Here is a 26,894-nt window from a genome sequence, read left to right as displayed (position 1 = left end):
CTCACTGCAACTAGAGAAAGCCCACATGCAGTGACAAAGACCCAGCACAGCCAGAACAAACAAACAAATAAATAAAAAATTTAAAATTTGGAGAAATTATTACTCTATATATTACTTATATATTATTAAGTAATATACGTTATTATTTATATGTTATTGGGGCTTCCTTTGTGGCTCAGTGGTAAAGACTCTGCCTGCTGCAATGCAGGAGACCTGGATTCGATCCCTGGGTCAGGAAGATCCCCTGGAGGAAGGCATTCTCTAGTACTCTTGCCTAGGGAATCCCATGGACAGAGGAGCCTGGCAGGCTGCAGTCCATAGGGTCGCACAAAGTCGGACACAGCTAAAGCGACTAAGCAGCAGCAGAAGCAGTATATATTATTACTTAATATATTTTTTCTTAAGCTACAAGCCCATTTATAAATTTGACAAATTTTAAGGAACTTTTCTAATATGGTTAACCAAATTTCCTTGACTATTTTAACCTATATTTATAAATTAATTATATTTCTCCTCAGAACTTTGCTTGTATAATTACTAAAATCTTTTCAATTACTTGAATGTCTTGTAAATTTAATGCATTGCGGGCAGATTCTTTATGATCTGAGCCACCAGGGAAGCCCCTATAAATTTAATAAATTACACTTATAAGTATAGTGAGCCTTAGATACTCTGAAACGTTCAAATACTGTGTATAAAGTTAGCTACCAACTTAGAAACTGCAGCTTTATATCATTTAATCAATTACAGGCTAATATGTTATGTTATAAAAATGTCAAATTCTCAAACTATGAGAGTTTTCAAGTACCAAATATGCACAGTTTATTCCCAAAATTAATATGAAAATAGTAATTTATGAGTTTGGTTTTGTCTCTATTTTAAAATCTTTCAAGATTTGAAGGCACTATTTCTATTCCTAATACTAAATTTTCTTCAGTTTCCCAAGGGAACAGTTATGCTAAATTTGGGGTACACTTTCAGTTGAATTGGGGATTCATTTTTTCAGAATATCCACCAGAAATTTTGTCTTGGATTTTCCAGGGCTATAGCCATTTCTTTACAGTTTCTCTAAGCCAAAGTTTTAGGTGGTTTTTCTGAAGATGAAAAATCAGGACAAGTAAAACTTCCTTTAATAATTGGTAGACTTATAGAATCTCTAAATAAAAATCTAAATAAATTCTAAATATAGAATCTCTAAATATGCCTTTCAAATGGAGTGGTCTCTCCAGCATGTCCTTTAGATTCAGTTTATGTGGGTCAGTATCTAGATTTTTTTCTTTTTCTCATTGAAGTCCACAGCTCTCACTAAATTTTTGGCCAACTTCCAACATTGCTTCAATTTACATGTAAGTTACTCTCAAGCTATGTTAAATGTACATCTGTTAAATTATCTGCATCTCTTAGAGCTCTGTCTGATCTGTGACCATGTCCCAAAAGTCATGCTAATACAAACTACAAAGATTTTTAAAGTGCTCCTACCAGATCTTAGGGCAATTACTATAGTTAATATTGTTGTATTAAATGAATGAATGAGATTGTTTAACTTTAGGCCTTTTCATATCAAGAATATATATCAAATGCACTAAATCACTGAGTTACCAATTAAGTACATGCTGTCAAAACCTGACAGTTCTTTTTCTAACTGCTAGCAGTACCTATCACATCTTTGAATATTTTCTATTCTGACATATTCTTCATAGAATTTGGCTTGTGTGAGATATGTCAATCATGGTGACAATCACTGGATTCTCCTAATATCTATTTTTCATGTTTCTCAGTACTTTAAAAAATTTGGATATTTGGTTGATTTTTAGAAACATAGTCCCAGCACAGTATGAAAAACCCAATTAATAACTAAAACCATTTATTCAAACCTCAGTTCAATTCTAAAGAATAATGAAATATAAGGCCTGCATAGCTCATTTCCTATTGGTAGACAGGAGTGGGAACAGCAGGACTTATAGATTGTTTTGTTGATCCCCCTACCCATGCACAGTATAACCTGTGATCTAAGCAGGTGGGAAGCCATTTGTTCAGCCAAGAATGTGTGTTTATCTTGGATAGATAGAAAGATACATAGATCAGTTCAGTTCAGTCTCTCAGTCGTGTCCGACTCTTTGGAACCCCATGGACTGCAGCACGCCAGGCTTCCCTGTCCATCACCAACTCCCAGAGCCTACTCAAACTCATGTCCATCGCGTCAGTGATGCCATCCAACCATCTCATCCTCTGTCATCCCCTTCTCCTCCCACCTTTAATCTTTCCCAGCATCAGGGTCTTTTCCAATGAGTTGGTTCTTCGCATCAGTACATAGATAGAAATAATACCAATGATATTAGCACTTCTCCTTTCTTGATATTTCTATTTCTGTTCCTGTTACTGAAGCTTACTTTCTATTTCTAGTAAGTTGCTAGGAGGTGGAATTGAAAGCATGGCAATCACAGAAGCTTTTGGAGGTAGGTAAAAGCTTAATATTTTGTTATATGAAAAATATATGTATGTATACACAGCCATATCAATGATAAATTATATCTATTTTGGAACTTATGATGAAATATCAGTTATCATAATGCAAGATCTTTCTGGGCTACAATTAAAATATTTTCCAACATCAACGGATGAGTTTTATTGACATTTTTCATCTTTTCATCTCTGATTCCTATAGAAGAAAATTTTTTCCTCTCATACCTTCAGAAAGTAGTTGTATAATGAGACTGATCTTATTAATATTTTTAAGAAATGCATATTTCAGGAACACAGAGAATAGATTTTTCTTTTTGTTGTATCCTCTATTTAAAAAAAAGTTGGAAATTCCCTGGCAGTCCAGAGGTCAGGACTGCATTCTCACTGCTAGGGGCTGAGTTTGATCCCTGCTTGGGGAACTATAATCCCACAAGCCTCTTGGTGCAGCCAAAAAGAAAAAAGAAATCCATGCATAGCTATTTTATGTACTGCTCCTGACAGTTCCATTATTTTCAGTCCTGAGAGAACCAAATCTGTTTTTTTGTTTGTTTGTTCAGTGTTGATGTTTCTGCTGACTTGGAGAAATAAATCTTTGTTTATTTCTGTTGACTTCCAGTCTTAATGGCTTGTTGTTTGGTCGCTAAATCATGTCCGACTCTTTGCAACCCCAAGGACTATATAACTCTCCAGGCTCCTCTGTCCTTGGGCGTTTGCAGGCAAGAATACTGGAATGATTACCATTTCCTTCTCCGAGGGATCTTCCCCAGCCAGGGATTGAACTGCGTTTCCTGCATTGCAAGCAGATTCTTTAGCACTGAGCCACCTGGGAAACCCATTTGAATGACTTCCCTTCTTGTGTGTTTATTGATATTTGTGAACATATTTCTTGATTTTAATCTGTTGAAGTTCAATAGGCCTAAATTGGTATAGTGGGGATGTTTTTCTCTAGAGAGTATTTGCTTTTGTTGGTAGCTAGGAGATACCACCAATTTGAGGTTGGAGGCAAGTCTGGCTCAGAGGTTAAAGCTTCTGCCTGCAATGTGGGAGACCTGGGTTCGATCCCTGGGTTGGGCAGATCCCCTGGAGAAGGAAATGGCAACCCACTCCAGTATTCTTGCCTGGAGAATCCCATGGACAGAGAAGCATGGGATCACAAAGAGTCGGACACAACTGAGCGACTTCACTCACTCACTCACTCTGATCAGTGGGAAAACTCCAGGGTCTCTTTCCTGTGGTGGAGCCTTACACTTTCATTTATATGATTATTCCTAAGAAAAATTTGGGTTTTACTATCATCTAAAGGACAGTTCTGAAAAAGAAAACCTTTAAAAAGTTCTTTTTATTACTGGTATTCATATATGCAGAATCCATTCATGACATAGAGGCACTTCGTGTGTGAGATTGACAGTTGGAAAAGGAAACCATACTCTGAGACCATATCTAGTCTTTATGAAAATAATCTAACTATTAACTATTTTTTTCCCTATGTTTCACAGAATTTCGAACTGGAAAAACCCAACTCTCTCATACCCTCTGTGGTAAGGATATATAATCTCATGTAATCTGAACAAACTTGCAAGGAAACTAAAACTCAGAGAGATTACTTAACTCTCCACGGTTATACAAATACCAGAGCTGGTCTGTAAATGTGTGATACATGAGGTCATGTTGCATGTACCGCACTCTGAACGACTGAATGGAAACAGGGAGGAGGTAAATGGATATATGAATGTATTGGTGGAGAGAGGTATTTGTTCATGGCCTCGGTTTTTCTTATTCTGTCTTTTGTATATATGTTTATAAGAATATCACAGAATCTATTGAGGCTTTAGAATTCCTTACTTTCCATAGAGTAAGGGTGGAACTAAAAAAGACTTAAAATAAGCAAAAATATCTCCTTTTACATAAAGTCATTGTATTGCATTTCTTAGACCTAATTAGAAGGAACATGGTTAAGTGTTTAGTAAGGGGATTCTGGAATACAAATAGGTCTACCCTTAATAGCTGCATGACCTTGGTTAAGTTGCTTCACCTTTCAGATTTTTCCCATCAGTAAAATAGGAATAGTGATAGAGCCATTTTAGGATTGTTTTGAAAAATAAATGAAATAATGTGTGTGCTTAATGCAAAATAATTCCTTAGTGTTAATACTACATATAAAGAAAATACATTTAAAATTAATGCATACATTAATTGAAAAGTTACTTAAATGAGTTGCATAGCATAAATTGTATTTGTGATTATTTCTTATAGGAGGAAAGTAATATTTAAATTCTCCCTCTGTTCTTTTTAAAAAAAATTTTTATCAAAATATGGTTGATTTATTATGTTGTGCCAATCTCTGCTGTACAGCAAAGTGACTCATTTATGCACATATATATCTTCTTTTCTGTTATGGTTTATTGCAGGATATTAAATATAGTTTCCTGTGCTATACATTAGGACCTTGTTATTCTACTTCAGTTCTTTAGGAGAACTAAATTTCATGAATATCTCCCATTGTGAAAGATACTAACATTCTTTGCTGAATTATTGTTATGCTGGAAGAATACTTATAATTTTGCCACTGGTTAGTAATATAAAAATATAACATGCTATTTAGAACTATTATTTGCTAGATGGCTAGAGAGTTGCAACCAGAATAAATCCCATGTTAGTTTGTATATCCATTTGTACAGAGTTTATTCACTCTTGTTAATATTAATTAATTTTTAATTGCTTCCTAGTGACAGCTCAACTTCCAGGAGCAGGTGGCTACTCAGGAGGAAAGATTATTTTCATCGATACAGAAAATACTTTGTAACCCTTTTATTTATGCAAATTGCAAACATAATAGTGTGATATAGTACTATTACTATAAAAGAGAATTTGTTTGAAATGTGTCATTTTTATAACTATCCTGTAAACCAATAATAATGAAAAAAAACCAAGGGAAAACAGTTGCTAGTTGAGTTCTCAAATCACTTTTTCCCTCTTAAATCTTTTTAAGAATTGTGTATTTATTCTTATTGACATAGAGTTGATTTACAATGTCATGTTAGTTTCAGGTATACAGGAAAGTGACGCAGTTATATATATATAGGTATACACACACACACACGTATATATACACACATGTATATTGTTGTGATTGTTTAGTCACTAAGTTGTGTCCAACTCTTGTGACCCCATGGTTTATAGCCCACCAGGCTCCTATGCCCATGGGCTTTCCCAGGTAAGAATCCTGGAGTGGCTTGCCATTTCCTTTACCAGGGGATCTTTCCAGCCCAGGGATCGAACTTGCATATCCCACATTAGCAAATGGATTCTTTACCTCTGAGCCACCAGGGAAGCCCATATACATACATATGTATACATGTGTGTGTGTTAATCACTTAGTTGTGTCCGATTCTTTGTGATTCCATGGACTGTAGCCTGCCAGGCTCCTCTGTCCATGGAGTTTTCCAGGCAAGAATACTGGAGTGGGTAGCCATTCCCTTCTTCAGGGGTTTTCCCAACCCAGGGATCAAACCTAGACAGATTCTTTACTGTCTGAGCCACCAGGGAAGCCCATATGTGTGTGTGTGTGTGTGTGTGTGTGTGTGTGTGTATATATATATGTATATATATATGTTCTTTTTCAGATTCTTTTCCCTTATAGGTTATTATAAAATACTGAATATAGTTCCCTGTGCTATACAGTAGGCAGTAGGTCCTTGTTGTTTTATATAGCATATATATGTTAATTCCAAACTCCTAATTTATCCCTCCCCACTGCTTTTTCCTTTTTGGTAACCATGCTTTTTTTTCTATGATCAAATCATGTTTTATTTAAAAAGGTTTCACTTCTCCAAATGGGTTTGGTATAAAATTAACAAAACAAATACATGAGAGGAAATTATATCTTATTTGTTTTTTAATCCTCCTACTTCTCCGAAGATTTAGATTAATAATTAGAAGATTGTTGACTCATTTAAAGTCATGGTCTCAAATAAAGGAAAGGTCTGAACTGAAAAAAAATACGAAAGGAAAAAGAAAAGAATCTATTTGGGTAACAAAAAGAATTGCAGTTTTGTTGAAGTATCAAGTTATTTCAGAATGCAAGGCTGGAAATGTGGCTCTTAGACATGAAGGGCCCTAAAGCTGGATGATGGGTGTAAATTGGATACTTTTGCAGTATTCTAGGCAAATAATGAGATTTGATGACTGTACTTGATCGACAAAGGGAAGAGAGGTTTGGGAAACCATTCATAGGTTTGTCTACATACTCAGAGTAATGATGACGGAATTCAGAAGCTCATGTTTCAAAGGAAAAAATGATGTTTCATTTTAATATGTTGAGTATGAGGTACAGAAAGACATTCATATGGCAGTTGAAAATGTTGGACTCAGCTTGATATGGATGGGATGGCCAGGGAAAAGCAAGAGAGTTTACAGAAAGAGAATGGAGAGCATAACTTTGGGGCATGCGTATGTCTAGGAAGAGGGGATAGATGAAGTAATCTGGTGGTGGATGCCAAGCATAAGGAAAGTTTCAAAAAAGGATTGGGACTTCCCCAGTGGTCCAGTGGTTAAGAATCTGCCTTTCAAGGCAGAGGATGTGGGTTCCATCCCTGGTCAGAGAACTAAGATCCCACATGTCCTGGGCAACTAAGCCCTCGCCACAACAAAAGAACCTGCCTGCCACAACTAGGACATCATGAAGCCAAAAAAAATATTTTTTAAAAAGAAAAGGGGTTCCATACAGAGAGAGGGTGTAAACTGAGAAAGATCACTGAGATTTGCAATTAGGAGTCCAAGAGACCATTTGCAGTAAAGAAAGATGATGGAAACTTGTTGCAAATAAACAGTAAGGAATTGATGTAGTGTGTAATTAACCAATAAATAGAAGAAGAAATAACGATAGTTTGAGGAGCTATCAGGCTCAGAAGACATTGCTTTTAACAATAGGACTGAAGCAAGAATTGCTCAGCTGGAGTTCAGCTAGTTTCAGAAATAGTTGATTAAATATGGTTCTTTGAGAGGGAGGAATTGTTCTTGAAGAATATCTGCTACTATTTGGCAATTTGGATTTTATCCAGAATGGTAGAAACAGCTAAGAGCCATGTGTAAGAGGGAATGCAGGGGAACAAGGATGTGCAAGGGCGCAAGTGAAATGTTCTCATTCTTTCAGTGTCTCTTGCATGTATACTGCTCTATCTTGATATTTTTCTTTTTATGTGCTTATATTTTGCCTACATAATTATATTTTACACTTACTTATGGCATAAATTATCTTATGACTCCTTAAATCCTCCATAGTGCCTTGCACTGGTAATTGGTTAATATGCTGGTAATTCCATTTGCTGATCTGCTAAAAAACATTTGTAAATTGGCTTGAACTTCCTTTTAGTGTAAGCCCAACTTTACATTCCTGATTATATAGTTACCTGGTTTTATAAAAACTGACATAGTGAAAAAAATTTATTTATCTCTTTCAATTCCTTGTCTTCTTTGACTTGTCTATCAGTAACATCTGAGTATACTCAGCAGCAGTAGAAGATTTTAGTGGCTGTCACTGTAGCTCTGAAGAAAACATATATAGTGCTGTAGGATGACTGGGATGGAGAAGGCAATGGCACCCCACTCCAGTACTCTTGTCTGGAAAATCCCATGGATGGAGGAGCCTGGAAGGCTACAGTCCATGGGGTCACTGAGGGTCGGACACAACTGAGCGACTTCACTTTCACTTTTCACTTTCATGCATAGGAGAAGGAAATGGCAACCCACTCCAGTGTTCTTGCCTGGAGAATCCCAGGGACAGGGGAGCCTGGCGGGCTGCCGTCTATGGGATCACACAGAGTCGGACACGACTGAAGCGACTTAGCAGCAGCAGCAGCAGCAGCAGCATGACTGGGAAATGCTAAAGACAGTTCAGCATTTACTGGACTAGTTCCAAGTGTCAACAAATAAGGTTATAAATGGTCCCTGGTTTATACTTCCCTGGTAGCTCACCTGGTAAAGAATCTACCTAGAATGCAGGAGACCACAGTTCGATCTCTGGGTAGGAAAGGTCCCCTGGAGAAGGGATAAGCTGCCCACTCCAGGATTTTTGGGCTTCCCTAGTGGCTCAGACGGTAAAGAAACTGTGTGTAATGCAGGAGACCTGGGTTTGATCCCTGAGTTGGAAAGATCCCCTGGAGGAGGGCATGGCAACCCACTCCAGTATTCTTGCCTGGAGAATCCGCATGAACAGAGGAGGCTGGCAGGCTGCAGTCCATGGAGTTACAAAGAGTCAGACATGACTGAGCGACTAAGTACAGCACAGCATAGTATGATCAGTATTAACACAGATACTGTAAACAAAGTGAAATGAGTCCATGGACATGCATTTTATCTTATGTCATTTTAGAAAATATTGGGATCACCAAAGACCTAAAAAGATGTTTATTGATACTCTTTATAGTCTAGATAGATATAAGTGAATATTAACATCTTCCAGAATACCTTTCCAGGTACACCGAATTTGTCCCCTCTATGAATTTACTAATTTCAGAATGCTATTACAACTCCTTTAGAAGAAAGTGGATTTTAAACCCAAAATAAATGAAAAACTATATGATGATAATTCCTTTCTGTATGTACCCTTAAAGTGACTTTTTTGATCCTTTGGTTCATGTAGTCAAATTTATCATTTATTGGCAACATGTGATTAGTGGTATATTAAACTGTTGCGTGTTGAACAAGTGAGGAACATGAGTGAATTAATTCACTTTGAAGTGACTTGAATTATAATTCAGTGATATTATCTTCATAGAAGAGATCTATTTTTATAGAACTGAGAACAAAAAAGGTTCACAAATCTTAATTTCTAGTTTTTCTCTTATAACTGATTTGCTGCTTACCTCTGAGTCATTTGCCTAATCTCTGTCAATGTCCTTATTTGTAAAATGTAATATAGGCCATAACAACTCACTTCCAAGGTTGTTGTTTAGATTAGATAATTTAATATTTAAATTCATTACTGTCTCATTATTTCTATCACTGTTATTACTACCTAATTAAGGCACTTAGGTAAAATAAAGTCTGATATAGATTTTAGGTGATTATTAGCATCCTCAGAATACCTATGCAGGTAGAGCGTTTTGCCTCTCATTTACTTAGAGCATTATTGTTTGTAGTTGTTGTCTAAACTTTTTGGAATTGATTTATTGAATCCTTAATCTGGCATACTCCAGCCGTCCAGATCGCCTTCGGGACATTGCTGATCGCTTCAATGTAGACCATAATGCAGTTCTGGACAATGTACTTTATGCACGTGCATATACTAGTAAGAACCCCATGCAATTGGATGCTTAGGCTGTTTTAAGATTGGCAGCATTGATGTATTATTTGAACGATACTTTATTTTAACATTATTCTTTTCTCTTTCTATTTTACTTTTCTCCAGATTTATTTAGTCAGTCCACAGATTTTATTATCTAAGTCCTTAGACATTGAAATGCTCTCAAATTATTTCTTATTCTTTGTCTTTGAAATGGAGAGTAACATTCTTTTGGATAAGGTATCATTTGGTATGTATGCTACCATATTTAATAAAGTAATAATTAAGAAATCCTAAAAAAAAAAAAAAGAAATCCTTCAGGGGTTCTCTTTTGCTGAGTTCCAAGGACAAACATGATCTTAGTCTCCGCTGCTTCTAGCTTTTATAACATTTTCCCACTGCATTTCCCATCAGGTGAACATCAGATGGAGCTACTTGATTATGTAGCAGCAAAGTTCCATGAAGAAGCTGGCATCTTTAAGCTGCTGGTACAAGCTTTTCAATACTGTTCAATCTGCAGCTATTTAGCATATTATCTTTCTTCTGTTGATTTTAGTTCAAATTAACTTCCATTTCCAAATGCATTATTTATTTTTACATTAATTTTGCACAGATCATTGATTCAATAATGGCACTTTTCCGAGTGGATTTCAGCGGTCGTGGGGAGTTGGCTGAACGGCAGCAAAAACTGGCCCAGATGTTGTCACGACTCCAAAAAATCTCAGAAGGTAGATGTTTAAAATAAACGGTGATATTAGAATAGCATCTGTGACTATTTGCTGAATAAGCTTTGCAGAGAAGCTCAGAATAATGTCAGGAGACAATCTGTTTTTTAAAAGATAAAATTTCCTTCATGGGGATACAACACTTTTTTAAAACCAGAAATACTGATTCTAAAACAATAAGGTACCTAAATAATATAACAATAACTTTGTGTTAACAGTGAAAAAACAGGAATGTAATCTTGTTTATCAAAGAAATTCATGGCACAGTGTTTCTAAACTCTGAAATCTAAGCAATAAACTTTTAATATTTATATTGCCATTCTCTTAGTTTCTTAATTTTATTTCTTGATGCAGAATATAATGTAGCTGTGTTTGTGACCAATCAAATGACTGCTGACCCAGGAGCAACTATGACGTAAGCCCCAATATTCTGCTTTTGTATTTCACAAAAGTTAATATTAGAAGCGTTAAAGTGGGGGAAAAAAAGGGTTTAGAGTGTAGAATAGGAAATAATTCCAAAATTATCAGTCTTGATATGGGCACAAATCTGTCACAAATCATGTTTTACACGGTGCATATCACTTCATAATTGCAAATATCACTTATTTGGTATCCAGATCTATTTGTCTCTAGTTCTTTGTAAAACAAAGCAATATTTTAACTATTTTCAGAGATATTTGGGGTTTTTTTTGTCTAAGATTTAAAGGATATTGGAGAACAATAAAAAAAATCTTGGAAATAAAAACTTATATACAAGATACATGAATGGTTTCTTACAGGGGGGGAGGTGACATTTATTATGTGCAGGAAGTGATGTGGAGACTTCTCTCACCAAAAATACATGAATGGTTTTTGTTGCACCGATAAGCTTTTAGCCTGAAAACAGAAAAGCAGGCTCTTTACAGGATATACATGGGGTATATTTGTAAGAAGTCCTAGGAGAGAAGTCTCCTATTTGAGGAAACAGAATTTCAGTCCATGCTAGTCCATGTTAGAAATATTCATTTTTTGTTGACGTATTGTGCACATAACTTACATATTGATGACTATTCTTGAAAGATGGCAGTGAATAGAAAGATAAGGAGAGTGAAAGTAGTCTAGTGAAACAGAATTCTAAGAAAGGTTAGTTGCCACCATCAAAAATTTTGAGCAGTATGTATCTGGATAAGCAATCCAAATAACCCTGAATCTATGTATTGCTTTTTTAAAGATCTTTTCAATGGCTTTTTATTTATAATAATTTTTAGCCAGAGAAAAGTTGCAAGACTAGCACAATAAATACACAAGTAATATCATTTGCCTAGGTTCATCAGTTGTTAACATATGTGTTTGTGTGTGTGCATGTGTATGTAAAATCTCTCTATATACTGCATACGTACACAGGCTTATATATGTATGTATATGTTCTGTGAAACCTTTGAGAGTTTTTTTCCCTGAATTATTGAGAATTATTTGCAGACATCATGACACCTCACTTCTTAAATTTCAGCATATCTCTTCTAAGAAGAAGAACATTCCTGTACATAACTACAACATAATTAGCACAGTCAGGGTGCTAATTTAATACTGGTGTACTAGTTGTCTAATGTACAGTTATGTTCAAGTGTCTCCAGTTGTTCCAATAATAGCCTGTATAGTTTGAAGGAACATGCATTCCATGTACTTGTCATGTCTCTTTAGTTTCCATTAATCAGAACAACTCCTCAACCTTTGTTTTTTGTGACATTGATGTTTTTGTTGCACCATGCGGTACACAGGGTCATCAAGTCCATGCTGCCTGCATTGGGAGCATGTGACATTTTTGAAGAGCACAGGCCAATTGTTTTTCAGAATGTCTCTCAATGTGGAGTTTATTTTTTTCTCATTATTTAAAACGTTAAACACATTTGGCAGGAAAACTATAAAAGTGATGTTATATATCACTTTTCCATATATCATATCAAGAGGCACACTCTTTCAGTTTGTCCCATTATTACTAATGTTAAGTTTGATCATGTTATTAACATGTGTTCACCAGATTTCTCCATTGTAAAAAACCTTTTCCCCTTGGTAATTAATAAGTAATTTCTGGGGTGATACTTTGTGACTTACATAAGTGTCATGTTTTGCACCCATTGATTTTAGCATCTATTGGAGATTCTTTTGTTTTTAATTATTTATTGATTGATTGGCTGCACTGGCTCTTAGTTGAGGCACACAGGATCTTCCATCTTCACTGGGCGTGTGAGCTCTTAGTTGCAACATATGGGATCTGGTTCCTTAATCAGAGATCAAACCCAGGCTCTCTGAGTTAAGAGCACAGAGTCCTAGCCACTGGACCACCAGAGAAGTCCCTATTGGAGATTCTGTTTAAATCAGTTATTACTGTGATGGCTGCAGTACAAAGTTCTGTTACTTTAAAACTGAGTCAGTATGTCACTTGTTAGCAGATAAATCAATCATTGATATATATGAGAAGATATTTGATATAATATTGTAAATTCTGAAAATTGTTCTGAAATGAATGTATCTCTCTTTAGGCATTTTCTGAACTCATCCTAAGATTATTGCTGCATCTTCTGCAGTTTGATATAGCTCTCACTTTTCAGTACCATTTTTATTTTCTACTTAATTACAAGAGATTCCAGTGTGAAAAGTTTTAACTACATGAAAGGTTTTAAGCACATGGTTATTTTTTGGTTTGGTCATTCTTTTTGGCCTCACCTTGAGGCATGTGGGGTCTTGGCGCCCTAACAAGGGACTGAACCTGAGCCCCCTGCAGTGGATGTGTGGAGTCCTAACCACTGGACCACCAGGAAAGTCCAAGCATGTTAAAATGACTGGGGCGAGAGAAATTATTTATTCATTCAATATATATTTATTGAAAATATACTATGTAACAAGATTCTGGGAATTCACTAGTGAACAAAGGAGACTATCTGCCTTGCCTCCATTAGGGAAAAACAAAATACATGATGTCCATTTAATTTAAATTTTCAAGTCTTGATATGTCATGCAAAGTCTGTAGTCCTTGAATGGTTAGGGCAATCTCTGTGTTATGTGGTGTCTTTCATACACAGGACATGAAGTACTTCACAAAAAGAATAATTTTAAGCTGAAGAGAAATGGAAGATTTTTAAGGCTCACTTTAAAAAGAGAAAATGACTCATTGGCTCAGAGGGAGGAAGTGGGTTGCATTCAAATAAAACAGTGCAAGTTAAAGAGCAATGTTCTTTCTTCAGGTGTTGGGAGGGAACATTGAAGAGGCCAAAACTGTCGATCTAGAGTTAGAAGGCAAAAGAAGTCTGTGGAAATTAGGTCAGATAGGATTCTTTTTCTTATATTTGTAAAAAGTTTCAAAGAGAATCAAATCATTTTGAATTGACTCCAGTAAGAGAAAAATAAAGAGGTGACAGAAAGAAGATAATTGAAGAGTCAGAGAGCAGAGGAGATATGTAATGAAGGAAGCTAGGTAAAGAGCCAAAGAAAGTAACAAAGGCTCATATTTTTGCTTGGTGAATCTGTTTTGAAATAGCATCTCCTCCACCTGGCTGGGTTATACAGAAACAAGTTTCATTGTAATTAGTATATTCTAAAATGTATTAATATTATGACAATATAAATTAAATGCATGTGCTGTAAAGCACATAAATTGCCACAACTAAATTAAAAAAGAAATTTTAAACTAAAGAATTCCAAATGCTATTAGAATACTTTCCATAAAGAAAATATCTTTGTTTCTCAGTATTAAGGAACTCCAAGCTGCAGCTCTCCTGGAGCCTGTCAGAGAAATATCACTATAATTGGTATGAGTCGCCAAGTACATTGACAATAATTGAGGCTTATATCCCATGCATTATACTCTATGGCACATCGTATTAAAAAGGAACAAAATTACAGAGGCGAGGAGCTGCCATATGATACAACAGAGCAGTAATTCCTAGATAAGGCTCACAGATGCAGATTTTAGGACTAGAATGATCCAGTTGATAAAGGCCTGGAAATAGTCAAAGTATCAGCCTGTGAAGCTCCATACCACAGCAAATAATCAGATAAGCAACAAATAAGACCTTGATGTCCCCCTACTTCATTTGTGTATTTGTTTCCCTAAAACAAAAAGTCATCTTAGAATGTTTTTAGTCCGGTAAATGTGCAGTTTACTCTTTAAGGATGTCACTTACTGATTCTACATCATTAGTATAAATTATTGAGGGCAGGAGGAGAAGGGGATGACAGAGGATGAGATGGTTGGATGGCATCACTGACTCAATGGACATGGGTTTGGGTGGACTCCGGGAGTTGGTGATGGACAGAGAAGCCTGGTGTGCTGCGGTTCATGGGGTCGCAAGGAGTCGGACACGACTGAGGGACTGAACTGAACTGAAGAAGCAGTATGGTAGAGAAAAAACATTAAGCCAAGATCACTAGCATGCTGACCTTGTGCAACATTTAAATTATTTGAAATTAAGAGCGCTTATATTTATTGGTTGCTTACCATGTGCCAGATGCTTTCACTTATCATCTCATGTAATTCTCATATCACCCCTTCAAAGCTCACCTACTGTGCTGTGCTTAGTCCCTCAGTCATGTCCATCTCTTTGTGACCCCGTGGACTGTGGCCCACCAGGCTCCTCTGTCCATGGGGGTTCTCCAGGCAAGAATACTGGAGTGGGTTGCCATGCCCTCCCCCAGGGGATCTTCCCAACCCAGGGATCAAACCCAGGTCTCCCGCACTGCAGACGGAATCTTTACTGTCTGAGCCACCAGGGAAGCCCAAGAATACTGGAGTGGATAGCCCATCCCTTCTCCAAGGGATCTTCCCGACCCAGGAATTGAATCTGGGTCTCCTGCACTATAGGTAGATTCTTTACCAGCTGAGCTACCAAGGAAGCCCTAGCTCACCTCCTAGACTTCCCTTCTCTATGAAGCCAGTCTCAAAATATTGCCACATTTCTCCCCATCTCACCACCCAAAACCCGGAATTCTGTCTTCAAAATTTTTTAAAATGTGTAGATTTTTCTGCATAGTTTGAGAGGAAATAGTGGGTGGGGTTATTTAACAAAACTTCTTACACATACTGTATTTTTTGAAGCCATCTTTTTTTTTTTTTTTTTTTTTGCCAAAATTCCACTCTTTTGGCAGTACTCTTCTCTCTTTATCTTTCTCTAATCTCAAAACATCCTCCTCACTTTTGGACATGTTCACTCAGTCTCTCAATGGACTCCTTCTAAAAAATTCCATCTTTAAGCTTGCCCCTTAGCAAGTCAAAAGTACCAGGAGTACCAGTTTTCTCCCACGTTTGCCCTTGCCTGGACCCCTCAAGGTCTCCACTCCAGCCAGTATTTGAGGTAGACACTGTTGTTATTCCTAATTTATAAAGGAGGAAACCGAGGCTTAGAGTGCCTACTTGATCAATCACACAGTTAAAAAGCAGGAGCCAGAATTTAAACCTAGATATCCCCTGGTGGCTCAGATGTTAAAGTATCTGCCTGCAATGTGGGAGACCTGGGTTCGATCCCTGGGTCGGGAAGATCCCCTGGAGAAGGAAATGGCAACCCACTCCAGGATTCTTGCCTGGAGAATCCCATGGACGGAGGAGTTTGGTGGGCTACAGCCCGTGGGGTCGCCAAGAATCGGACACGACTGAGTGACTTCACTATTCACTATGTAACTGCAATGCTGATGCTCTTTTAGCCTCACTGTGCTGTTTTCCCTATTTCATCCCAGAAAAATACCACCTGCCCTACCATCACCATAATCTTATGCTCCCTGCACCCTGATTTGAAGTTGAAAGATCAGGAGATTCTTTGTCTTGGCGTCAACGATATAACATGCTGCATCCTGTTCAACCAGAGCAGGATAAATGAAACAATTTTTCTTGGCCTCTGTATTCCTGTCTCTTCCTTCTTCTCATCATAGTCCCCCATCCCCTGAGAAAGGGAGAAAAGAAGAAAAGATAATATAGAAGAAGGGGAAATAAGAGAACAGGCTAAAGGAAGGATGTGGGTGGCTTTCTGAAGCTGTTTTCACTTGGTCAGAAATAGAAGTAAATTAAAGCCCTCTAAATGAATGTGTAATGGTATTATACCTTCTTGCACTTTACCTCAAGACATGTTTGTAATTACTAGAACACTCAAGAAGTTCAAATAGGCTTGAAGAAAAATTTCTTGATTTACATGTCACTGAAAGAGTGACTCTTTTAACGGAATCATTTAGTTAAATAATAATAGTCTCCATTTATTGGATGTCTTTAATGTGCCAAGATTACTGGAAGGGCAAAGCTAATGCTTTGTAAATGATCTGGCACTGTTCCTGGCATGTAGTAGGCTCCTCATGAGTTGTATGAAATAATGTATTGAATCTTCACAACCGCCCTAAACAGTAAGAGGCTTTTTTGGTTCCCATTTTACAGTTAAAGAAACAGATTCATAAAGGTAAATAATTAGCCCAAGGTAACATAGATAGTGAGTCAGGATTAGGAAAGCAGATAATAATTTCAGTTACTGGGTTACTGCCTTATCTAAACTATTTCATTTTATTCTTACAAGTACTGTACCAGTTATGTACAGTTATTATTCTCCATTTAAAATCAAGAAACAGACATTGAGAATGAATAACAAGTTTCCTGAGGTCATATGGCTGGCTGGTAAGCCAAAATTTGAACTCAGGTCTAACTCTAAATCTCTTATGCCACATAGAACATTAAAGCTGTATATGCCAGGGGAAAGGTTAGCATGCTGTCATTTGATAGGCTTTGGAAGGATGTGTCCATCACCCTGTTGAGTTGACCAAAGTTCAGTGCCCTTACCCTTACAGAGGATTGATTTGGTCATCCACTGAGAACAAATCCATTTCTTAGGGGCAGGCTCACATTAATCAAATTTATGAGACTCAGTGAAAGATCGGAGGGCCAGTTTACTGATAAAGAAAAATGTAACTTCATTTGAGGTTCTTATGACCAGGGTATTCTCTCTTTGTGGGCAGACCTACAGACCTTGGGTTCTGTAGGCAGAATCCAAATTTTAATCCAAAATTATTTACTAAATATGGAATCCCAGCAAAGGGAAATAATTAGATGAGCTAAAAGAGTGTCTGCCACAGAGTAAGGACTCAATAAATCTTGGTTGTTACTATTATTGTTAATGCCTGTCCACACCAGAGCAGGAAGGAGCTATGAATCTCCTAAACTTACATGAAAATTTTCGTATGTGTACATTTGTGCATTTTTCTGGGGAAGAGTTTATATCTTTTATTAAGTTATTAAAGTGTTGGTAACTTACAAGAAAAGTCAAGAGCCATAAATTCCCCATGAAATTCTACACAGAATCCTGAACACTTTGATGGAACAAATAAAATTTGAATTGGTTTGATATTCTCTAGAGCTAAGGCTATTTACTGTGCTGTGTTGTACTTTGTTTTAAATAAGTATAACCTCTTACATTATGAGTTATTTTTAGGACATTTTCTCCCCATGTTATCTTTCTATTTTGATTTCTTAGCACTTTTGCAGATTGTATCATTTATTTCCCATTTTGTTCATTCAAAATCATCTCTCTTTGGAAATGAGTGTTCGTCCCCTAGTAAGTGTATCTGTCTCTCAAGAGTGTCAGTATTTGTAATAATCTTGTAATCATAATTTATTTTGGAATCCATATGATCATAGTAAGAGCTTATCTTTCCTGTATCCTATTTTAGAATAAACTTTAGACATCAGCAATAAATATATTTCTGAGACTCTTCTCAAATTCAGAACCATACAACATTGAAGGTTTCCAATGTACAGTTAATGAGCAAGAAAGAGGTTCTCAATCTGCTCTCATTTACATCAGAGCATCATGCAGAAGGGTTGGGTATTTCTTATTTCTTATTTATCCCTTGCCATTCTCCATAGAAAAGTTGCCTTGTAATCGCAGGTATTTTTGTATATAGTTCATATGATGAAACCTGAAAAGTGTTCTGTTAATTCAGTTTTCAAGCAGACCCAAAAAAACCCATTGGGGGACACATTCTGGCGCATGCTTCAACAACAAGAATAAGCTTGCGAAAAGGAAGAGGAGAGCTGAGAATTGCCAAGATTTATGACAGGTAAATATTTTTTTATTCTTAATTAGATTATTGTGCATATGATGTTATATAGAATTACTTCTCCAGAGAGGCTATAATTATTCCAAGGGCAGACCCTACATTCTTGAATTTCCTTCTCAAAAAGTATTAAATTCATTGGGGAGTCCCTAATATGTACTAGGTTCTAGGGATTCGGGGATTTTGTTGACAAATAGACTTGGTCCCTGACCTTCCAAATCTTAGTAAAGCTGCTGCTAAGTCGCTTCAGTCGTGTCCGACTCTGTGCGACCCTGTAGACGGCAGCCCACCAGGCTCCGCTGTCCCTGGGATTCTCCAGGCAAGAACACTGGAGTGGGTTGCCATTTCTTCTCCAATGCATGCAAGTGAAAAGTGAAAGTGAAGTCACTGAGTCGTGTCCAACTCTCAGTGACCAAAATGGACTGCAACCTACCAGGCTCCTCCGTCCATGGGATTTTCCAGGCAAGGGTACTGGAGTGGGGTGCCATTACCTTCTCCACAGTAAAGCTAGGTAATGAAATAATTGATTTCCACTTTAAGTGAGGTAAATGCAGGAAATGTACAGCATGTTATAGGGATGTTCTTCTTTCTGCTAGTTTTCTTTTCAGGTTTCAATTTAAACAGTACTTCCTCAAGGAACATTTCCCTGACCCTTACAGTCTAGGCTAATACTCTATATTACACCTTATGTTCTTTCACAGTACTTATTTAATTAATAGTTATAAGCTTAGATTTTACCAATAGTAAACCTAAAGTGATTTGAATTGAGGAGGCATTGCTCACCCCTGCCTGAGCATTGCTGCTGACCCTTCTCTGTGGACCTCCCCCATTTTTGCCTATCTGTTTTGTTATCTCTGAAGGAGTGGCAGGGGAGGGGACCTTTACCCTTCCTGCAACTGTTCCTCAGTAGACATACCTTGACTGGGTCTGGAAAGGCTGAGGTGGAAGGAGCAGCCCTTGGTTCTGAGCGCTTGTTTCAGCCCTGAGGCTGGTGGGCATGGGGGCTGCTGTTGGAGCTGGGCTTCAACACCTAGGATGCTGTTGCCCAGCTTGTGGGGTTGCTGGGCTTCAGGACTCCAGCTCCAGCTCTTGCCCCTCTCTAACCTGATAGAGCTCCTTGAGCCCCTGAAGCCAATAAACGGAGAGAATAAGAAAACAACCTTTAGAGTGAGAAAGCTAATATTTTGGCCACTTAGAGATGAACTGCAAAACAAGAGCCTGGTATGGGGCTGGGACTAAAGATTTTATGGAATTTTTCAAGATTTGCAAGTATGTAGCATAGAAGGAGACTGGTGCTTTTGTTGTTAAAAAAGCAATAACCTGTCATGTCCTATAATGTTTGCATAGTACATCTTAACCCTCTCCTGTCTCTTGCTGCAAAGATGGTGCTGGAATATTCTGGACAGTCATGTCACCTTCAGCTTCTCCTATGGAGACTGAAGCCATTGGGGTTTTCTGTCCAAATTCAAAAGGAGTCATACATGAGTATGTATGTATATACATATGGGTTGATGTACATATATTTTTGTTGTTGTTCAGTTGCTAAATCGTGTACCAGTCTTTGTGACCACATGGACTGTAGCACCCCAGGCTTCTCTGTCTTCCACTGTCTCCTGGAGTTTGCTCAAATTCATGTCCATTGAGTCATATTCATGTCCATTGCTATCTAACCATCTCATCCTCTGCTGCTGCCTTGTCCTTTTGTCTTCAGTCTTTCCTAGTATCAGGGTCTTTTCCAATGAGTCAGCTCTTCCCATGTATGTACATATGTACCTGCATGTATTATATATATATATATATATATATATATAAATAAAATGGGCTTCCCTGATAACTCAATTGGAAAAGAATCCGCCTGTAATGCAGGAGACCCTGGTTCGATTCCTGGGTCGGGTAGATCTGCTGCAGAAGGGAGAGGCTACCTACTCCAGTATTCTTGGGCTTCCCTGGGGCTCAGCTGGTAAAGAATCCACCTGCAATGTGGGAGACCTGGGTTCGATCCCTGGGTTGGGAAAATCCCTTGGAGAAGGGAAAGGCTACCCACTCCAGTATTCTGGCCTGGAGAATTCCATGGACTGTATAATCCATGGGGTCCCAAAGAATTGGACACGACTGAGTAACTTTTACTTTCATGTATATAATATATAAACACATGCAAATATATGAATAAACTTTGACAAGGTAATTGGTGTACATGGTAAAAAAATCAATAAAATCAAACAGTACAGGAAAACAGTTACAAACTTAGTGGGTTTTTACAGAGAAACGTATTACACTTCAGCTGTTCTCCATTCTGGGGACGGAGCAGTGAACCAAACAAAAAGACAAGACTCTGCCTTCGTGAAGCTTACATTCCATTGGTGATGATTTATGTATATCATCCCCACTAGACAGTAAATACCCTGAGGACAGGGACACTATTCTCTTGCTTACCACTGTATTCTTAGTGCCTCAGACATAACAGAGGCACAATATTTGTGACTGACTGATTAGCCAGTCTTGGGCAACAAGGTAAAGATTTGTAATAACTCTTAACCCTAGGGAGGAAAAAATCAGCCAAAAGAAATCACATGAGCTCTTAATCCGGTTTTAGCTATGAATCATAGTACTTATTATATATTATAATTTAAAATATTAAATATTAAATAATCAGTTTCCCTATCTATCTGGGTGGTTTTTTTGTCTTTGGCTGTACTGTGTTTTCATGGCTGCACACGGGCTTTCTCTAGTTGCAGCAAGCAGGGGCTACTCTTATGGTGCTCTGGCTTCTCATTATGGTGGCCTCTCTTGTAGCAGAGCACAGCCTCTAGGGCGCTCGGGCTTCAGGAGTTGCGGCCCATGGGCCCTAGAGCATGGGCTCAGAAGTTGTGGTGCACAGGCTTAGTTGCTCTGTGGCATGAATATCCCCAGACCAGGGATTGAACTCTGTCCCCTGTATTGGCAGGTGGATTTTTATCCACTGCACCACCAGGGAAGTCCCTCTATCTGGTTTTTTTTTAGACCATTTCACATTTCATCACTGGTTCTCATAGAGTATGATACATATGCAAGTGCTATGTTTTGTGGAGCTTCAGCAATCTCTAGAAATATGTTACAAATGAACTTTGTTGAATTAAGTAGAGAGTAAGATTGTTTCATCTTTTTACTAAAATTTCTTGGTTTATATCTGGGACAGATTGCTGTGCTTAGAACTTTCCCAACTATCTTTCACCCTGAATTGTAATCAGCCAATTACATGTACATCTCCCTCACTACAATGACTGAGTCTGGTTTACTAATGTCCCAAGCACTTGGCATGGTACTTGGCATCTAGTAAGAGCTCAATAACTATTTGTAGAATTAACAAATGAATGAACTCCGTCTACATGTTCAATCATTTGTATATTTAATCAAGTCTTGTAAACTTTTAGGAGCAAATAACCCCTACAGTTTTTACGGTCCTAAGAGAACACTAGGGTTCTGCAGATTCAACAAAGGATAATTAAAATTATCATAGAAGTTCATTATGTCAAATATCCATAGATTTGAATAAAAATAGCAAAACCAGATCAGAACTTAAAATGTCAGAATAGTTTTCTGTGCAGCTTGTACTTCCTTCTTTATGATTTCTAAAGATTTCTCACAAAGAATTCTCCTTGACGTTAGAAAAAACATTTTAATAGAGAAGATCATGAAGCTAAAAACAATAGCAATGCTAGCTAACACTTACTGAGTGGGTTCTATGTGCTAGGCCTTGTGCCAAATGGAGATGATTATCTCCATTTACACATGAGGAAGGGCTTCCCTGGTAGCTCAGTGGTAAAGAACCCACCTGCCAATGCAGGAGACACAGGTTTGATCCCTGGGTTGGGAAGGTCCCCTGGAGAAGGAAATGGCAACCCACTCCCAATATTCTTGTCTGTGAAATCCCATGGACAGAGAAGCCTGGCTAGCTACAGTCCATGGGTTCCCAAAAGAGATGGACACAGGGACTAAACAACAATAACACATGAGAAAACCAACGTCCCAGGTAGTTAGGTTACCATTGTCCCTCTAGAGTCTATTTTAAGCATAGACGCCAGAATGATCCTTTATAACACCAAGTCACGTCATATCTATCCTCTGTTTAAAACCCTCCAGTAGCTCCTCATCTTGAGTCAGAATAAAAACCCATCTCCACACTGCTTTACAGAGCACTACAAGAATGGCCCTATTCTTAATTCATGCTAGAAATGGAATACCCCCATTTCTGCCTCATAGGCCTCTATGAAGTCCTTTATAATCTATGAAACCTTTCCTGAGTAACCTAGTCTGCATAACTTCTTCTTTCCTTAGAGTTCTATAACATATACTGACTTTAAGGAACTTAGCTTACTTTGCATGTTTGTTATATCATAGTTCACCTTTTAGGCTTCTTGAGAGTAATGCATGCATCCATTCTAAGTCACTTCAGTCATGTCCAACTCTTTGCGACCCCATGGACTGTAGCCTGCCAGGCTCCTCTGTCCTTGGGATTCTCCAGGCAGGAATACTAAGTGGATTACCATTTCCTTCTCCATCTTGAAAGTAAAGGCTGTCTCAATTTTATAAATTCTGTGGGGTCTAGTACTTGCTAAAGTCTGATTTTCAAAGGTTAAAAAAATTAGAAACATTACTTTCTGTAAATCAACGTAAGATCGACATGTGTTAGAGATTTTCTTCATCTCAATTAATGAAGAAACCACTGATTTAAAGGATAATTTGAGGAACAGAGATTTATGTAGTTGGTCAATTCAATGAAGAAATAAATTTGCTAATAAATTCAAAACTGGTTAATATCCTACCAGGCAATAAGTTATAACATTTGAAGTTGTCGTTTCTACTGGAGAGAAACCTATTGTTTCTCTACACAGTGAAATTCATTTCCATTGTTATAGACTGGCATCATAAGAATAATTTGCACTGCTATCGGTTTTCTACAAATAAATCCTCCTATAGAGCTGTAAAATAAATTAAAATGTAAAATTTAAAAGAGCATGTAGTGGGGGGTAAAAAAAAATAAAGAGCTTGTAATCATGACTCGTACAAATATAAAATGTCAAAGATCATATTTAACTCAGTAAGTCATGCAGGAACCAGTAAGATTTTATAACCTGATCAAAGGAAAAATCAAATTAACACACAGATGCATTCATATAAGTAATGCTGAAATGAATTCTAAATTGATAAAAATGGGTCAGTATCCACAGGACAGTAATCAGTTGCATTCCTCTTCACATAATTTACATTTCTATGGACAAGAATAATTTGTATTACTCGTAGTTTTCTGCAGCTCATGGAGTTGTAAAATAGCTCAAAGACAACGAAAACCATGGAATCCTCATAGATTTGTATAACCTGGAAGGATGTGTTAGGCAACCTATTTTTCCACTGAAGGTACTCAGTAATCTTTTAGTTCATTTCAAAGTCTTTGACGGTTTTTCCCTACATTAGTCGTGGAAAGATGCACACTATTTATTTTATTATTTTTTAAAAATTGTATTGAAATATAAGTGATTTCCAGTGTTAATTTCTGCTGTAAAAGTGATTCTGATATACATATATATGTATTATTTTTCATATTCATTTCCATCACAGGATATTGAATATAGTTCCCTGTGCTATGAGGAAGAACTTTGTTGTTTATCCATCTTAGATAAAATAGTTTGCGTCTATTAATACCAAACTCTCAATCATTCCTTTTGCCACCCTGCCTTGGCAGCCACGAGTCTGTTCTATCTGTGGGTCTGTTTTGTTTCATATGTTTGTTCATTTGTGTCTTATTTTAGTTTCCACATATAAGTGATATGGTATTTGTCTTTCTCTTTTTGATTTACTTTGCTTAGTATGATAATCTCTAAATCCACCCATGTTGCTGCAAATGGCATTATTTTATTTTTTATGTGAGTAATATTCCATTGTGTGTGTGTATATATATATATATATATGACATAAACATATATATACACACACATATATACATTCATTTGTCAATAGACATTGGGTTGTTTCCATGTCTAGACTATTGTAAATAATGCTGCTATGAACATATAGGTGCATGTCTCTTTTTGAATTATCGTATTGTCTGGATATATGCCTGGGATTGGGATTACAGGATCATATGGCAACTCTATTTTTAGTTTTTCAATGAACCTCCAAAAAACAAAGGAACCTCCATACTGTTTTCCATAGTGGCTGTACCAATTTACATTCCTACCAACAATGTAGGAGGGTACCCTTTTCTCAAAATCCCCTCCAGCGTTTTTTATTTGTAGACTTTTTAATGATGGACATTTCGACCACTGCGAGGTGGTACCTCAATGTAGTTTTGATTTGCATTTCTTTGATAATTAGGGATGATGAGCATCTTTTCATGTGCCTATTGGCCATCTATATGTCTTCTTTGGAGAAATGTCTGTTTAGGTCTCCTGCCCATTTTTCAGTTGGGTTGTTTTTTTGTTATTGAGCTGTATGAGGTACATACCATTTAGAATCAGTAAACCCCTAAAGGTCTTCTGCACAATGCCTGATAGTGCACTGTAAGAATACCCAGTTATCCTTGTTGCCTACTTCCAAGTTTAGGGTAATTTTTCTTGACATCCAGAACCTTAGAAGTTATTATATAGAAGTTATTCTATAAATGTTTGTGACAGTTGATAATACTTGTAGATAAATTCTGCAATCCACATTTAGCTGTACCAACTCACATGTCTCAGGAGACTCAGACTAATAGGAATATGATGCCTATGACATGAATACAGTATTTATAGCAATAGAGCTTTTTATAAACTTCTGTTCCCTTGTATTCTGTTAGCCCTGAGATGCCTGAAAATGAAGCCACCTTCGCAATAACTGCTGGAGGAATTGGGGATGCCAAGGAGTAGGTGGCGAATTGATGCAGATTGCTTCTTAGTGCTTATTAGGAGCTGAAGAAATGGAAAAGCAGTCTTAAATTTCAGATCTTGAAGTAAGAGTTTGTTTTTTTTTTTTTCGTGTGTTACTAATGGAAAGTCAGCAAAAGAGATTTAACTCATTTATTTTTAAAAGTCTCTGATTTATAATAACTATACATTATATGTCAATTCAGGAATATAAATATGTATATGAATGAATAAACATTTTGAGAATTAGTTAGGGAGGGATTACCTCACTTTAGCTTTCCAAAGTGAGCCACTAAGCAGATGGAAAGTCTAAGAGCTCAGAAATGTCCCCTTCTCCTGCAGCTTCCCCATGAACACAGAAGTGAATAAACTTACAAAGGAGGGAGGAATGTTTACAGGACACACACAAAAAAGCTTTTTTATTTATGATATCAAACTGTACATTCACATTTTCAGCAACAGAAATGAAACATTAAATTAAGCTAAATTTTTAAATCATTTGACTTTTAGACAAATTTAAATTATTTTTTTTAATGTACTTCTGATTGGGAAGATAAAAGCAAAGGTAATTAAGATCTTTACAATTTTAGGTGGTTAATATAGTGTGACTTTTATATTTTAAGTTTTGGGTAGAGGATTCAAAATCTTTTTAAAAATACTAAGGGTTAATTGAAATGTAAAATTTTTGTATACTAATTTTATAACTGTAAAAATATTGTTTTTTCTAAGTGTTAAAAATAAAATCTGGTTTTCAAAATGTATGTATAATAAAAATATTTATAAATTAAAACTAATAATATTTACACTGACAGTCTTTATAGGTCTCAAAAAGGTTTAATTTCTTACGTTGCATCCACTTGTATGAGGAGAATTCAAGTGCTAAAAGTACCATCTCTTACAAAAGGTATTTGATTATCCATTAAATCATTCACTCACCAAGTGAATGTTAAGTCTAAACAATCTACAAAAGAAGTATGGTTCCTGCCCTCAAAAGAATGTATATACTAGTTGAAAGAAACTCCTAATGTTTATGAAAGAATGAGAGAGCAAATGATTAAAAAATACTTTGGATTCTGTGATTCCAGAAGTGGGGGAGGAACAGTTAAGCTGTGGGATAGCATATGCAGATGTATAAAAGCTAGGATTTAGGAACAGAGACCAACTTGGCAAGCAGAAATTGTTTATAGTGTGAAGTAATGGCAAATAAGAACTTTTAAATTTTACTATTATTTTTAAATCTCAGAAGCTGCTCCCCTGAATAAGCAGAAGTTAAAGTCATTTTATATTTTTGCAAAGTCACTTTTTAGCCTTTTTTTAGTGTGCAAATATAAATGCACACTTTTTTCCTGAGGAGGGGAAGGTTTTACTACTTGATAAAAACTGAGCATTTCCAAGAGATTCCTTGGTACGCCAATTCTTGGAGAGGGAATGGACTAATCTGTTTAGGAGCCCAGAGCTTTCTTAGTAGGACAGGAAATAAAGCTC

At 36.9% G+C, this 26,894-nt stretch overlaps 1 protein-coding gene across 2 annotated transcripts in view; it reads left to right on the top strand.

Moving 5' to 3' along the window:
* DMC1 (DNA meiotic recombinase 1) overlaps positions 1-26,200 on the top strand; it is a 35,501-nt gene extending 9,301 nt beyond the window's left edge. The window contains exons 6-14 of one of the 2 annotated variants that reach the window (XM_027965862.3): positions 2,404-2,456; positions 3,960-4,001; positions 5,190-5,262; positions 9,660-9,751; positions 10,160-10,233; positions 10,359-10,473; positions 10,825-10,885; positions 18,418-18,534; positions 25,343-26,200. In XM_027965862.3, coding sequence (XP_027821663.1) covers positions 2,404-2,456; positions 3,960-4,001; positions 5,190-5,262; positions 9,660-9,751; positions 10,160-10,233; positions 10,359-10,473; positions 10,825-10,885; positions 18,418-18,534; positions 25,343-25,412 — 697 coding nt within the window. In that variant the 3' untranslated portion in view covers positions 25,413-26,200. The remainder of the gene's footprint in view (positions 1-2,403; positions 2,457-3,959; positions 4,002-5,189; positions 5,263-9,659; positions 9,752-10,159; positions 10,234-10,358; positions 10,474-10,824; positions 10,886-18,417; positions 18,535-25,342) is intronic. The other variant, XM_027965864.3, reaches the window with a different exon arrangement.
* The last annotated feature ends 694 nt before the right edge of the window (positions 26,201-26,894 follow it).

This window comes from Ovis aries, chromosome 3, assembly GCF_016772045.2.
Source record: "Ovis aries strain OAR_USU_Benz2616 breed Rambouillet chromosome 3, ARS-UI_Ramb_v3.0, whole genome shotgun sequence".
Taxonomy (NCBI): domain Eukaryota; kingdom Metazoa; phylum Chordata; class Mammalia; order Artiodactyla; family Bovidae; genus Ovis; species Ovis aries.
This window is presented reverse-complemented; position numbering and strand designations above follow the sequence as displayed.